Genomic DNA, 14,966 nt, shown 5'->3' on the forward strand with positions numbered 1-14,966 from the left:
AACAGGGTGTCGCATCAGATTATTTCTGCAGAGTGCATTTATTTTTCCTTCACTTTTTTTTCAGGATTACCTGTGAAACTTGCAGCCAAGACAGGACATCCTTGGGCACTGACCTTGGCCTAAGCACACCCAGCGGACTGCAGCTCCGGTCAAGTTTTGAAGACTTTTTAACAATCCTGTCTGGACTCTGTCTGTCTGATGATTTAGATTGGAGTCAGGTATCCATTCTTTAATCCAGGAATACATAGGCATATACAAGATTCTAGAGTTTGGTGCCTATAGATCTCAGTGGTCCAAAATAGAATTCACAAAACAACCCAGGCACTTCCAAGGATTATGACTTTTGAAGACAATAGTCTTCATTTTTCTTTAGGAGTCAGGAGCCCTTCCTTCAGCAGAACACTGGTGAATTTATCTTGAGTTAAAAATATCCAGAAGAAGCAATACAAGAAAATATTTTTAGATAAGCACAATTGATCTATTTGTCATATCCAAAGGAGTCAGTAGACAGTCAAATTGCAACGCACATATGTCAACATGCATGCTGAAGAAAATCAAACTTTAATATAGATTTTTAAAATATGCATCCTTATTTCTATATTAGATAAATGAACTAAACTACTTCCCATTTAATTTTCCAAATTTGCATAGCACACCAGGCAAATGCAATGGGACTGTACAAACAGAAAATGGGGTGATGATCAGTATTTTGTTTAATAATGTCTAGATGCCTCATGCTGGTGTCGAATGAGGCTGGCAATTAAAACTTGTGATACCTGCCGAGTTCTGGAATGTTGCAGAGGAAATATAAACAGTGTTAACATACAAAAGACATTACTCAATCAGACAATGTGAAATTAAATAAGTGCAGTACACTCTACTGAGGTTATTTTAGGGTATTTCTGTTTAGCCTGCTGGTTTTTTTATTACAGATTGTGCTGTACTGTGAGGACACCCTCAGTGTATCTTTATTAGCATTTATTTATTTATTTATTTACTTCTTTATACCACCTATAAGTTCACTTTATGCAGAAACCACAGTGCCATATAGCTTTCTGCTAAAGAACATTATTTTTTTAGCATATGACATTGTCTTGAAATCACCTAACAGCATCTGATTACTCTAAAATATATTTTCAGCGACATGCTTTAAAGAACTCTTGCTCGTTACTTTAAACAAAAGGACCTGCTGTGGCAGGTCAGTAAATTCCCAATAGTATTTCCTGGATGAAAAGGCTTTAGATGGATATAGTTTGCTGATACTAAACCATGAATAAAGCTTGTGTCTTGGTTCTCAGATTTCTTTGAGTTTATTTACACAGACATAACCACAGAATTAGGAAATCTTCTCTTCCACAAGTGTTGACACCTTTCTCTGCTGCTGTTGGCAGGACAGACTTTAGGCAGACAAAATAATTCAGTTCAGTCAGAGTGAACTTGGTCTAAATGCTACATCCCATGAAATCCCATTTGTCGACAAGGACAAAGCAACTGCTGTAAAATAAGCTAAATCACAGAACATTGTTGCTCTGCAAGTGCCACCCGCTGCTTTGAAAAGGTACTGCAGGCATTACCAATAATAATGTTTATTTTAGTGTACTTCAAAAATCCAAGCTTTCTACCCTGGAAGAAGAAAATCCTTGGCATAAGATCAAAAGCAAAGCAACATAGGAAAATATCTTTGTGAAGTATCAGGAAATGACTGTGGACCAGTCCTACATACTAGATGTACTGGCAGAGCAGTGCTGACTTCAGGAAGATCTTTGCCAATTTATACCAGCTAAGACATGGCTGAATGGTTTTATGTTTTGAGAAATGCTGTATATTTTATTTTACTAAGGTTTGATGTATTTCTCTAGCAACATGTTTGTAATGCCCAAACCTCAGCAAATGCTACATAGAGCAATTATTTTCAACTTGAATTTGACAAAGAATTGCATGCTATCAACAGATAAAATCTGTGGTGATGTATTATATGATTTTTGTATCAAACTACTTCAAAGTTGGCAGAAGAGACAAGTGTTGCTGGGTGTTTGGGAACACAAGGTGAGATAAGATAATAAATAAATCATGAAATATGAATACCTGAAATGTTTGCTTGACAGTAGGAAAAAAAAAGCAGTGCACACAGTACATTTTTCTAAGATAATTTATTAAGTGTTATATGAAAAGAAGAAATTTTGGCCTACTGTTGTTAATAATATTCTTACAGGCAACTGTAGGACCATATGGGAATAGTCTGCTGTGCTGTGCTAGAAATTCTAAGGAAGTAAAAAGAAATCGTCCAAAGCTTCTGTTTCACTTTGGAATTTGTTGTATGCCAGTGGATGGTTTATGTAGACTTGCAGAATGAACAGACTGTTAAGTATTATATTGTTATTTAAACATGTATGTTCTAAGGAAAATATGAAGAGTCAGTACAATAAGCAATGTATCAGAATTTTTATGAAAGAGCAAGGAAATATTTGGGAAGAATCTTTTCAAAGCGTGAGCTCTCCACAAAACATAGAATATTCCTGGCCCACAGGAGTTTGCTGTGTAGCCTCTCAAATGCAAATACTCGTTCAGCAACATTCTGCCAATGTATCCTTGGTTTGAAGAGATTGGACTCTTTCAAAATGAGCGTGACAAAAGTCACAGGAAGAGTGATGGAAGGCCAGACTGCAAGTTTTTGGTAGATATCTAACAAAATGTTCACAAAAATTTAAGCAAGTTAAGCGATTAAATCCTACAGGTAGCAGGGAATTTCTTAAACTCTTTTGAAAACTTTGCAAAAAGCCTGCAATTATGAGGGAGCTCCAGAGATCACTAATCCATTTCCCTCTCTCAAAGTAGAACTAAGTACTTTCATTTGGACTTTGAAAATCTGGCGCTTTGTGAAGTTGTCCTATGTAAAAAACAGGTTCACTACACAGTCAAGGAAGTGGTCTAGCATTAGGTAAGTGCCACAAGGACTCAAAGGCTGTCCCTTTGGATCAGATGTCTAGAATGAGAAGTGGGCATAATCTCCTTAACTCTTGGGAGTCATTGACCTGAAATAACCTTGATTCATTTTGTAGCCCTTGATTGCTGCCTCTCTCTTAAGGAAGGTAAGGTTCTTCTAATTAGCTGACTACTGGTCTGGAAAATCTACATATCTTTTCAAAACCAAGAGCCTTTTTCAATTAAGTCTGAGAATGTGGACAAGGCTAATATTAGCACTCATGAAATCTCCAAAGACCTAAAGGGAGGATAATCCATCTCAGACACATGGAGGAGCAGCTCCAGGGAAGGAGAGGAATCCCTCTCTTTTATGCCTTATAATTACATGGTTTTCTTCCACTTTGGTACACCTGAGTTTTAAACTTTCAGAGGTTTAATGGGTAGATTTTTTGTAAAAATATAGAATATTTTGGGTTGGAAGGGATCTTGAAAGACCATCTAGTCCAATCCCCCTGCAATGTGCATAAACATCTTCAACTAGACCAGGATGCTTAGAGCCCAACCCAATCTGAAAGTGAATGTTTTCAGGAATGGGGAATTCACCCTCTTGCTGGGCAACTTGTTTCACTGTTTTACCACTGTCATAACAAATTTTTTCCCCTTATATCTAGCCTGACTCTACTTTCATTTAATTTAAAATCATTACCCCTTGTCCTATTGCTACAGGCCCTTGCTAAAAGAGTCCACCCCATACTATAAGCCCCCTTCAACTGCTATAAGGTTTCCTCAGAAGTTTCTTTCTCCAGGCTGAAAAACACTCTTTCAGCTTGTTCTCATAGGAAAGGCAATTCATCCCTCTAATCATTTTGGGAAATGCTGCCTTGGATAGGTTTGCTTTCTTTTGTTTTCTATCTACTCAGTGCAGGAGTCAGAGAGACCCTATGAAAAGCTGATAAAGAAAGAGCACAGGCAGCCAACAGCAGGTGGAACTGAGGACTGGTGGCCAAACTGAAGTGGGGCTTTTATACATTCGGCTGGGTGCACAGCGCTAGAGGAGAAGGCTCCCCTCCACAGTTTGAGCTGGGGATCTTGAAGCTCTAAGGAAGAAGGGACTGTCAGGCTGGGCTGGACTAGGAATGGAAGATATGGACAAGGAGTTTCAAGGGAGAGGTAAGGAAAACTGTGGGAAGATAGTTTGTAAGGATAGTGCAGAGGACAATTTTCCTCAATGAATTACAGCTGTACTGATTGCCGAGAAGTGGAGACAGCCTTGCCTGTCCAATGAGGATGGGTGTGTTATAAAAGAGTGGGTTAGCTGGCTGAGAGCCAGGGTCTGCTGCAGTTTGAGATGGAGTCTGCTGGCTGCGTGGAGGTAAAGGACATGCGGTTGTGAAAGCGACAGATATGGTGAGAAGATATTGGATGAGGGTAAGGGACAGCTTGGGGTTAGCCAGTCATGTAGAAGTAAGAAGGAAACTTGGCAGAGAGAAGGAGGAAAGGAGTCAGTACTGTGTGGAGTTGCCTGACAGAAGGCACAAAAAGATTTTTATAAAGGACTGGTGATGGTGCCAGTAGTGTCCATCTCGACACAATTACTACAGAAAACTACTACTTCTGATTGTGCAAGCACATGCACTTGCCTTCACTAGAAAGAAATTATCATCACTATTGTTAATCAATTCTTGTGAATGAGTCCTGTGAGGGGATGGAGGAGACTGAAGGGCCTAGAGATGGAGATCTGGATTCTTTGCTAGAAGCAGGAAAAAGTAATGTAGAAGGTTCAATGAGAAATACTTTCGTGTAACTCAATTCCCCATTGCCTCTTTCCTCCACACCAAACTAATGTGTGCTCTTTGTTAAAGTACAATTACACTGAAACTTTCGTCATGTTTGTATTTTGTTTGAGGAAAAAAGAGAAGTATGATCATATCCTTGTATTTTAATACATCTTCACAGCCTTTGTATCAAACACTTCAAATATTTAAGTGTAAAACTGATGAAGTAGAAAGCAAATACCAGAAGGAATCTTGAATTATGGCTCTTTTTGAAAATGGCAAAGTATCCAGTCCCTGGCCTTCTTTCACTCAAAATGTAATTGAAAACAGGCATTTTTCAGGCAGACTTTTGAATATACTATGTGGAGGTAAGAGTGACAAAGCAGTTTAAAATAGTCAGAAGTCAGACAGACCACAACAGAACAGTCTTACTACTATTGCAGCTACTATTATATCTTCTCCACTATGAAGGCAAACACAGAGAAGTAAATTTTTTCCAGCTCAAATGTGTATTTGATTAAATACTTAATAAGAAAGAAATCTATAAATCGGTTATTTAGATACAGGGACACTTTTACATATCCATTTTATATGAAAACAAGGGAATCTTTAAAACGGAGAAGAGACAAAAAGGTCAGCCAATTTTCAGTAAATCTGAAATACATCCCTGTATTTACATATATTAACTTCATTAGAAAGAACTGATGAGAAGAGACATGGAAAGAACATCTATGAAAAGCATGACTGTAATGAGCAAGAAAATGCTGGATCCATAAGCCATTATCATTGCAGTAGGTACATTGTTTTAATGACTTTTCTGAATGTCATAATAAGATAGATTTTGGCATTATCCTGTGAATGACATAAATAGGTAAGACTTAAGCACTTGGCTGTGTTCAATTAACAAGTGGTATATGGAAACCAAAATTGTAGGACCAAATTCAATTCAGACAAATTAAGAAAACAAAGAAAAAGTTTGAATTATTTTTGTTGATATGCATGAAATTCTGTAATAATTACTTCAGAAAAAAATGTAGTATTTAGTAGTATTGAGAAATAAATAATCTTTTCTACTTGGAATACACGTGCAATTACACTTCATTAGTTTCTGCTATATTCAAAATTAATGTAATAAAATTATTCTTTCAAATTACTTACAGAAAAGAATAATTAGGAACACAACACTATTGTATCTTTTGTACCAAAATTCTGTTTTGCACAACTGAATGCCCAGAACAAAGTCCAAAGAGGTTGATTAACTTGGGACATAAGTTTATCACAATAAGAAACAGAAATTCTGGAAATTGTAATTTATGAAAAAATAGTCTATCCTTAGTTTTAAGGAAAAAGGTACAAATAAAATATATGAGCACATCTTCATGCCTGATGGCTTTCTGAAAGGTATATTGGGACACCCTGTCTTCCACACTAAAATATATGCTTTAGAAAACCTGAGAGAATATTTCAGCTTTTGCAATTACAAATACTTTCTGCAAGGAAATGTCCTTTTGGAATACTCTCAGAAGACGGGGTTTTTTTCTCAAGAAACACAGTAGTTAAAGAAGCAGAGCATAGATCAGAAAAAAAACCCCAACATACAACATATATCCAGATTATATCCAGATATATCAAGATTAGGTGGCATGTCTCAGCAGCTCATAAAAGCAGTATCCATGTTATTAACAAAATATGTTAAACACAGATTCCAGCACGAGGTCTGCTGCTGAATATTCAGTCCTCCATGATAATGGCTCTGGCTACCTCTGAGATTGGCTCTCACTTCCTGACCACAACCTCGCTTCACAAAGGTACATTCTGCTGTAAGCAGGAAATCAATGGGAGAGCCATATGGTGTGGGAAATCAAGCTTTCCCAGGAACTAGACTTTAATGTTGCATGTGGCTCCCACCGGACAAAGGAGTGGCTACTAACTGCACTGCTTGCAGAACTAGAACCAAAAGTCATACATGTGAAAGGAATCAGAAAAGAAATGGGATGACAGAAAGGAGAGAAAAGAGAAAATAGATTTATTACTATCCAATTAATCTTACAAATGGAGAAATAAGGGAGCTGACTTGATTATATTCCTTCAATTAAGCGGGAGATGCTCAAAGTCTGAACTATAAAATAAATGGATATATTAAATGCTCTCACACTTTCTTTTGTAATTCAAAAGTAATTTGCTTCTGCTTTGCCACTGCTGTAAACATGCACATGGGTTATCTGCACTATCTGTACATATTGAACCATAAGCATTTTCAAAGTTTATCTCATGAGTCTGTCAGTTTTGAACTTGAATCTAACAGCCATGTGCTGTGTTGTATGGCCAAGGATAAGCAACCAGTTCAGAAGTGTTCATCCCACAATAATTTTCTGCGAGGTTTCCTAAAAGATGAATGTCTCTGAGGAAAGCACTTTGAAGGGTTTCTGTGCCCCTCTGATTCCAGTCTTGAAGTTAAGAAAGCAAAGTCAATGCTCTACAACCAACTCAGATGTATTTCACTGGACACTTGATTTGTTGTAAATCTCACATTAATTTAATTCTTTGTCCCCCTGAAACTTGTTGCAACTATACCTCAGGCTATGTGAAAGCCACTGAGATGTCCTTATTTTCTGCCAACTTCCTTTCTTCTCATCCACCCACTCACACCAAAATTATGTTTCCATACTTCATCCAGTTCTTCTGGCTAAGAATTTACTGAAACATTGGTTATCTAAGGAAATTCCCAGCATACTGTGAATAATTTTCATACAAGTGTAAAAGTATAAAAGAACACTTCCCTCTCTGTCCCTAAAACTCCTCATCTACAATGTACATTTAATACCCTAAATCCCTCTTATAATCTTGTACTTTTTCCAAGAAATCTTCCTTCTTTCACCAGAAAATACCTTCACAGTGCTTTCTACTACAACAGAGGAATGCTCACCAATCTGAACAGCCCTGGTTTCTCTAATCTGACAGTGGGTTCTTCAACTCATGGCCTCCAAACTACTTCAGGACAGACTAGATCAGCACACAGGGCAGTAGGTCTGTGACAAGACCACTGACTTTAAGTAAATTTGCTCTCCAGGACCTCAAGTGGAGAGCAAAAAATGATCATCCTGCATTTCCAGCAGTGTAAAGTTCAGAGAACCCGTTTTACACACAAAATGTTACAGATAATAATAACTCCAACAAAGCACTGTGTTAAGCTGCCTATCAAGCATCTGTATGTGAGAGAGCCCAGGTGTTGCTGGCATTGGATGTAGAAGGAAGGACATGGTACAATCTGTATCCACACCTACTCAGACTTCACACACAGACAGAGAACTCTTAGGGGATGTATAAAATGTAAAGTGCATTTAGGTATCTAAAAGCGATTTTTTATAATAGGGTTTGGTTAGTTTATAACTTCCATTACAGTTTAAAAACTTGGAAGAGTTAGAAGAAATGATGGAACTCACAGACCTGACTAGGAAAAAAGGAGTATAGCAGAGAAACCTGTTTTCCAAAGCTGTTATTTTGATTTGGCATAGAAGAAAATCATGTCAAATGGATTGTAGTCATGGTTACAGTGATTTACATCAAAAATAATTTTTTCCAATTCTTTCAAGAAGTTAGAATCCCTTAAAAAAACCCAAAACCAGCAAAAGGAAGAATGCACTGAAAATCTCCCTGTACAACTTAAAACAACTTTTAAAGGAAGAGGGTAATTATAATAATTATAACACTGAAAACACTAACTAAATTCCATAAGAGAACCTATATAAACATATTTGCTTTATTGATCATCACAAATTATGGGTAGACTGATTCTGAATACAAAACCATATAGTGGTAAATTTTTAGAGAAAGAAAAAAAGAATATTGCTGAAGAGGAAATAAGGGAAAAATATGAGAATGTAAGGGCTTCCTATTAATTCAGCAGGGGTGGAACACAGACACTGACTTAAATCCAGGAGTAACTTGAGGGACTAGCCACAGTTCAACTACCACAAAGGAAGGACAGAGTCAGATCTGCCAGCAGGATCTCACCTTTTCATTCTACCTTTTAATTCCACTTTTTTTCATCAACTACAATGCAAAAGCATGTGAAAAGTTTCAGAAGACATCCCACTGCTAACAGGAGCAGTGAGAAGGCATCCTGCCAGGCATGGAGATCAGTAAAATGTTTTGTCATGTTACTTTTTTTACAAAGAAAAGTAAAGTATGGATGTAAGGTTAATACTTAAGCACAACCAGTCATTCCAAGCTTGCTTTAAGGATATTTTTAAGATTTGTTCATACAAAAATGAGGTTGCCTTGGCAACTGTAACTATAGAAAGCTAGAGTAATTACTCTCAAAAATCCTTCTTGGTGCTTTCTCCTCTTAAGAAGAATGTGTAAATCCCTTGTTTTAAGCATTTATCAGAAATATTGCTCATAATTGTTTCTACCCTTGAGGCATCAGGATCCTAAAGTATGTGCTTAAAGCAGGTTGAATAGTGTAAAAACAATTTTCAAATGTTTATTTAAATTCAAAAATTAAAGTTAGGTAATTTGCTTTTGAAGGGACGTGGAATTTTAAAAAAATGCAGCATTCTGTTTTCATATTGAAAGATCTCATTGAAGAAACTGTGCCATGTATTCATCTGTCTTCAAACAAAGTAACAATTCTCTTTTGTAAACAGCAAGCAAAAGGAATTAAGATGGAATTTAATATACCTAAATTATATTCATGCAAACAGATCTACTGAGCCACTGCACAGCTCTGCATTGCATACTGTGGACTTACCTGTGTGGCTGAGACAGCTTTAAGGTCTTTGTTCATCTCTTCATTACATGGCAGAAATGTACTCTGATTACCCTGGCATAGTGTTTGAGATCCATTATTAGTGATATTTGGCATAGTTCTTCTAGCCCCTAGGCTCATCATTTAATAACTTATCCAGTTTTCCGGCTGTGCTTGTTAAAGCAGATGATGTCCACGTAGGCTTGACTCCTTCCTACAGCCTACTTGGCCTGATATGCCATATTTTGCCACAATCCTCCCTCCCAGGTCATTCTGCTCAGCTTTGGCTTACTGATGCCATAGAATACATCAGCCACAGGAATGGGCTCTTGCACAGAACTAGGGATGGCAATTAACACTAGTTTACACATTTTCTATTTTCATTCATTATCAGAAGAGTAATGTTTTTCCCAACTCTCCCAATTCTGCCTCCCAGCTCTGCAACTCTGCCTGTATGAATGCTGCCCTGGGATATGGTTGCAAACACACACTAGGAAAGCCAGTTATACTATATAACAGCAATGCAGAGATTCTTTTTTTTTTCCTTGTCTGTGATTCTGTAACTTAAAATGTATTTAAAAAACAGATGTTAATATTCAAAGAGGATTCAATGAACAATACTGAAACAATATTGAAACATAACAATACTGAAAGTACTTTTGTCTGTAAAAATGTCACTAAATTCTGCAATATTAAAAGTGATCAAGGACTAATCCCCATGTAGATGCCACTAGAAATCTGGGAAACCGCTACCTGCCATGATGCACATGAATGTTTTTTCCTGCCTCTTTAGTTTTATAAGGTGTCAGAAGTCACATACATTTACTTATGCTGCTGGATCATCATCATCATGGTCATCATTCCAAGCAGTGTTAGTATTTTTCAAATCCAAACATCCATGGGAGACTAGCAGCTTTTAGCACAATGGATATGAAATATATCTATTCAGGGTCTGTTTTCTAGTGATTCACAGGCTTACAGATAGAGTAATACCCTCTAAATAATTAGAATAATTTAAAAATTTTTACTCATCTTCAGTTATTACATGGAGATCTTAATAACTTATTGAATTTTTCTGCTCTGCTTGTTAAAGCAGATGAGATATATTTAGGCTTGATTCCTTCCTTCACACTTCCTTCAGTGAAGTGTGTTTTCAAGGCTGCAATAGTATCAAAGCACTCAAAAATCCAGTGTGATATTCAGAAACTTTAATTTTCCACTAGCTTCTCAGTGATTAACACTAGAAATATTTCAAAAAAAATGGTTTCAAATGATGCATGCATTAAACAAAAATAATGTATCAAATCTTGAATTTTGAATTCAAAGGAAATGGGAAAATTTAAACCAGAAGAGAATCTGCTATGATGTTTGTTTTAGGCTGAATTAAACAAAGCTTTTTAGCCTATATTCAATCACTCTAGCTTTTATTCACTTTTTATGTAGTTTGACAAACTGAATAATCTGATGCCTTTTCTCACAATACTTTAGGTAAGATATGTACTACCCTATACTCTTGATTTACCTTTTGGTCAATATATCTGTTTTCTTCAATTGCTGATCTTTTAGAGTGGTCACACGAGGAAGAAGACGCTGAAGGAAGTCTTCGCAGCAAACAGCTGGTATCTTGTTGCTGGCGATCAATAAATTGCTTCATAAAACTTTCCCTTGTGAATAAATAGAGGATATTGACACATTAAAACCCCAAGAAGAGTTCATATTTTGTTTTCTTTATGATATTTGACACTCCATTAGTGCTGAGATGGATAAACTCCTGAGAAAAAGGTTCTACTGGTGTATAGATGTATAAATGAACAGAGTGCCAGAACAACTGATAATACTTGATTTCATTCATTAAAGAAATCCATAACTGAATTGAGAGTTGGATCTCTTACATGAAGATTTTTTTAAAAATTGCTTTTATTATTTGTTTACTTATTTATTTACCAATTAAAGTGCTAAATATTTCAAGTGCCTTTTGCAGTTTTCAGCTCTTTTGAGCTCATTAAACAGCAAGTTGTTACTTCAATGTAAATCAAATGCTGATATAATCCAAAGGAAACATACTCTCTGCATGAAATTCTTTCTTGAAGATTTCAAACAACATCTGTTCATATAACTGCTTTGAATGTCAGTATTAAGGCGCTTCAGCAATTCTGTGCCTCACATATGCCATGTTTAAGAAGCAGCAGCATTTGTGTTTACAACTATATATTCATCTTGCCATATTTTAAAGTTCAGTAGAGTTGCCTCTTTTTACTGTAAACTATGTCAAAACTAATTTTTCTCTGGAGAGATATTTATACATAGTACAATAGCTTCAGATTTAAAGATATGATTTGCTAGTGCTAGTTTGAAGTCTGTTTCAGTAGTTAATAGGATCACGAGCGAATATAGAATATGCTGGGAAAAACACAACTAGAAAGAAATAAAAGAAATACCAAAAAAGACTAAGAACGCCCTCCATATATAGCCAAACGGTACTTTGATACTAGAAGTAAAACATCTGTGATTATTTCCTTGAGGTTTGGAAGGTTGCTTTTCCTGACCTTTCTGACCAGCATTATTCCTTTCATTCAGCTAACATACTACAAACAGGTCAAACCAGTTGACTTAGCTTCCTTGTGAATTTAATCAAAAGAAATGTAACCTCGGTAGACTCAGACCAACGGCAGCAATCTTTCACATCCTCTCTTCTGGCATGTGCTTGTTGAGGATATTGAAACGGGCATGGAGAGGATCTTTTCAGTCAGCTTATGCGGTTTCAGCAGACTTTGCAGCCTGTATATACTAGAACAGCCCTTGGATTTCTGTCAGATTTTTTGACACACACAAAAAAAATAAATTGTACTCTAACTGATGATCACAGATTTGTAGAATTGTTTGGGTTGGAAGGGACCTTAGAGATTGTCTTATTCCACCCTGCCTGCCATAAGCAGGGACACCTTCCACTAGACCAGGTTGTTCAGAGTTCCAGCCAGCCTGGCCTTCAACAGTTCCAGGGATGGAGCATTTATAACTTCTCTGGGCAACCTGTCCCAGTGCTTCCCCACCTGCACAGTGAAGAATGATCAGTGAGCATCTGATCTTTAGTTAAGGTGAGTTTCACAAGTGGTAACTATGCAAATACAAATATGGGACAAGATCATCACAGGCTAACTGGTATTAGATGGTCTGTTTTATCCCCTCTAATGGTTTACTGCCAGTTCACCCTAGCTTAAAAAACCTACGTGAGAATCCATTAGACTGCTGGTTGTCTTTGTGAGCCAAGAAACTAAAATCCAAATGAAAGAGGAGAATCAACACACTTTTCAATTATATTGTACTTGTGTCAGTTCTGATCAATATAGCTGCTTTCATGAATAAAGCATAAGGAATGCTAGGACTGCTCTTTCCCCAAATGAGAGAAATGAGGTATACCCAAAATGCCACATCTTTTGAATGCTTATGTTAATTCTGTTTAATTCCTTATTCTGAACTATCTGCCTAACACACAAGAAAAAAATAAATATTTTGGGTGTTATGAGGCCCCAGAAAAGCTTACAGCATGCTAGCAAAAGAAATATTTCAATACCTTATTTTTGGAACTGTGAAATCTGAAGGAAGCTTTGAGATTTTCACCATTTGTGGCCTGTTTGGAAATTTTTCAAAGATGCGTAGACGCAATGGAAGCTTCTCCTTTGTATCTGCATTAGCTTCACTTTGCTTTAGCTGAAAACAAAGAAATAAAAAAAAAATAACAGAAAAAGAAATTTTGCTCTGTAATATCCCACTAATTTCTCAGAATTCAAACAATAACAATGGCAATCATCTAAAGAAACAGAAGATGGCAGCAAAGACCTACAGAAGGTAAACTTGATACATGTTAATGGCTTGTGCTAGAAGATTGCAAATGCCTAACAATAACATGCCTTTAACTGAAAGACATAAAATGGGAGGATTGCTAATAATTTTAATTTTAAAATACAAAACATATTTGTGTCCTATTCAATGTGTTTATTTTTGTTTTCTTCATGATTCTAACACTTTCATCAAATAAATATCCATGATCTTTTCTTACTAGGCACATCTTCCTATATTTGCTGACAGCTCTTTGATAGTCAAAGACAACACAGACTTTAAAAGGCAGGAATTTTAAGAGAATCCATCTCCCAGAACACAAAATAACGGGACAATTACATTTAGATGAGTATTTTAAGTCATGACAAAGAACTCAAAATAATCCGTCTCCATCAGTGATACTTGGCTATGCATTTATAATTATCCACAAACAGTTATTCAGTGGAATACCACCCATCCAAATACAGAAAAGGCAGATACATCTATCTATGTGGACAGGTGATGGCTAAATAAATGATGTAAGAGAAACAGATATAATACAGAGATATGATTCCTGAATACTGATTACCTCACGTAGCAATTCAGGTGTGTTATTGCAACAAAATATCAAGTAAAAAAGAAGCAGTGAAATTAATTTTCATATTTATTTTAAACTGTATATGTATTGTATACTATTTCAGCAAGCATCCAAATGACATTTCTATTCTTCTTCTCACCTCTGCTTGTAAGCAAAGGATTAGAAGCTTAAATTTTAGAAGACCTTTTCACCATCAGCACCTGAAGGGAATACTGTTAATAGAAATCAGCTACAGATTTTTACCAGGGGCAATTGCCCAGGAATTCAAACAGAGCTTTAACTCTTACTTGCCCTGCCTAGTGAAATGCATGCACCCACAGCATGCTATAGAAGAAAAACTGCTCTGCTGCACTGTCATGCTATCAGCAACATCACCACTTCCAGCCACAGGACAGCTTAAACTGAAAATCAGTTCATATTTGGTTGGATAGAAGTTGTCATATGGACTGAAAACTGAAGAAAACTGAACAGCTACAAACAAAGACTAATGATTACTGGTAAAGTTGATTCAGAATAAAGGGAAATGTTGCATAAATCTGTCTTGCATCCAGTCTTGTTTCATTGCTTTATTAATGATCCTTAAAAGGAAGAAATGGTGACATTGGTACACATGATACTGAAATGTGAAGAGATGCAAATACTGCATTGGACAAGGAAAAGGACACATTTAGAAACAGTGGCAGGAAATAAGAGACTGAAAAAATAGTAGATAAAGAGCAGAAACTAAACAAGAGCTTGGGCCTCAATATAGCATCAAAAGGCCAGTTTGGGCACCAGTTGCATTACTAGCCAAAGGTAATGTTCACAACCAAGCTCTGTTGGTTAGATTTTACAGAGCTATGAAAAATTATACAGAAGTTCCCAGCTCCTCTCTGTGTTGCTTTGAAGAGAAAATATCTGGGTGTGTATTAATTTCTAAATGCCATTTTACCATTTTCTCACTGACAAGACAAAATAGTGCTGAAGAGAGCCATGAAACCAGGGGAGGGCTGTGTAAACTAACTGGGACAAGGGAGAAAAAAGAAGAGAAAGACTAAAGGGTCCCAATATCTATTCCCCATTTACCAAAACTGATAATAAAGTAAGAGCAGGGGAGATGAAGTAA

General features: G+C 36.5%; 1 protein-coding gene across 6 annotated transcripts in view; it reads right to left on the reverse strand.

The window, feature by feature from the left end:
* The window catches only part of NALCN (sodium leak channel, non-selective), a 229,756-nt gene that overhangs the window by 46,953 nt on the left and 167,837 nt on the right, over positions 1–14,966 (reverse strand). For 5 of the 6 annotated variants that reach the window (XM_088159879.1, XM_088159877.1, XM_088159878.1 and 2 more), the window contains 3 exons: positions 13,019–13,155; positions 10,970–11,111; positions 9,451–9,522 (listed from right to left, as the gene is read on the reverse strand). In XM_088159879.1, coding sequence (XP_088016005.1) covers positions 9,451–9,522; positions 10,970–11,111; positions 13,019–13,155 — 351 coding nt within the window. The remainder of the gene's footprint in view (positions 1–9,450; positions 9,523–10,969; positions 11,112–13,018; positions 13,156–14,966) is intronic. The other variant, XM_014873352.2, reaches the window with a different exon arrangement.

This window comes from Sturnus vulgaris, chromosome 2 (genome assembly GCF_052056855.1).
Source record: "Sturnus vulgaris isolate bStuVul1 chromosome 2, bStuVul1.hap1, whole genome shotgun sequence".
Classification (NCBI taxonomy): domain Eukaryota; kingdom Metazoa; phylum Chordata; class Aves; order Passeriformes; family Sturnidae; genus Sturnus; species Sturnus vulgaris.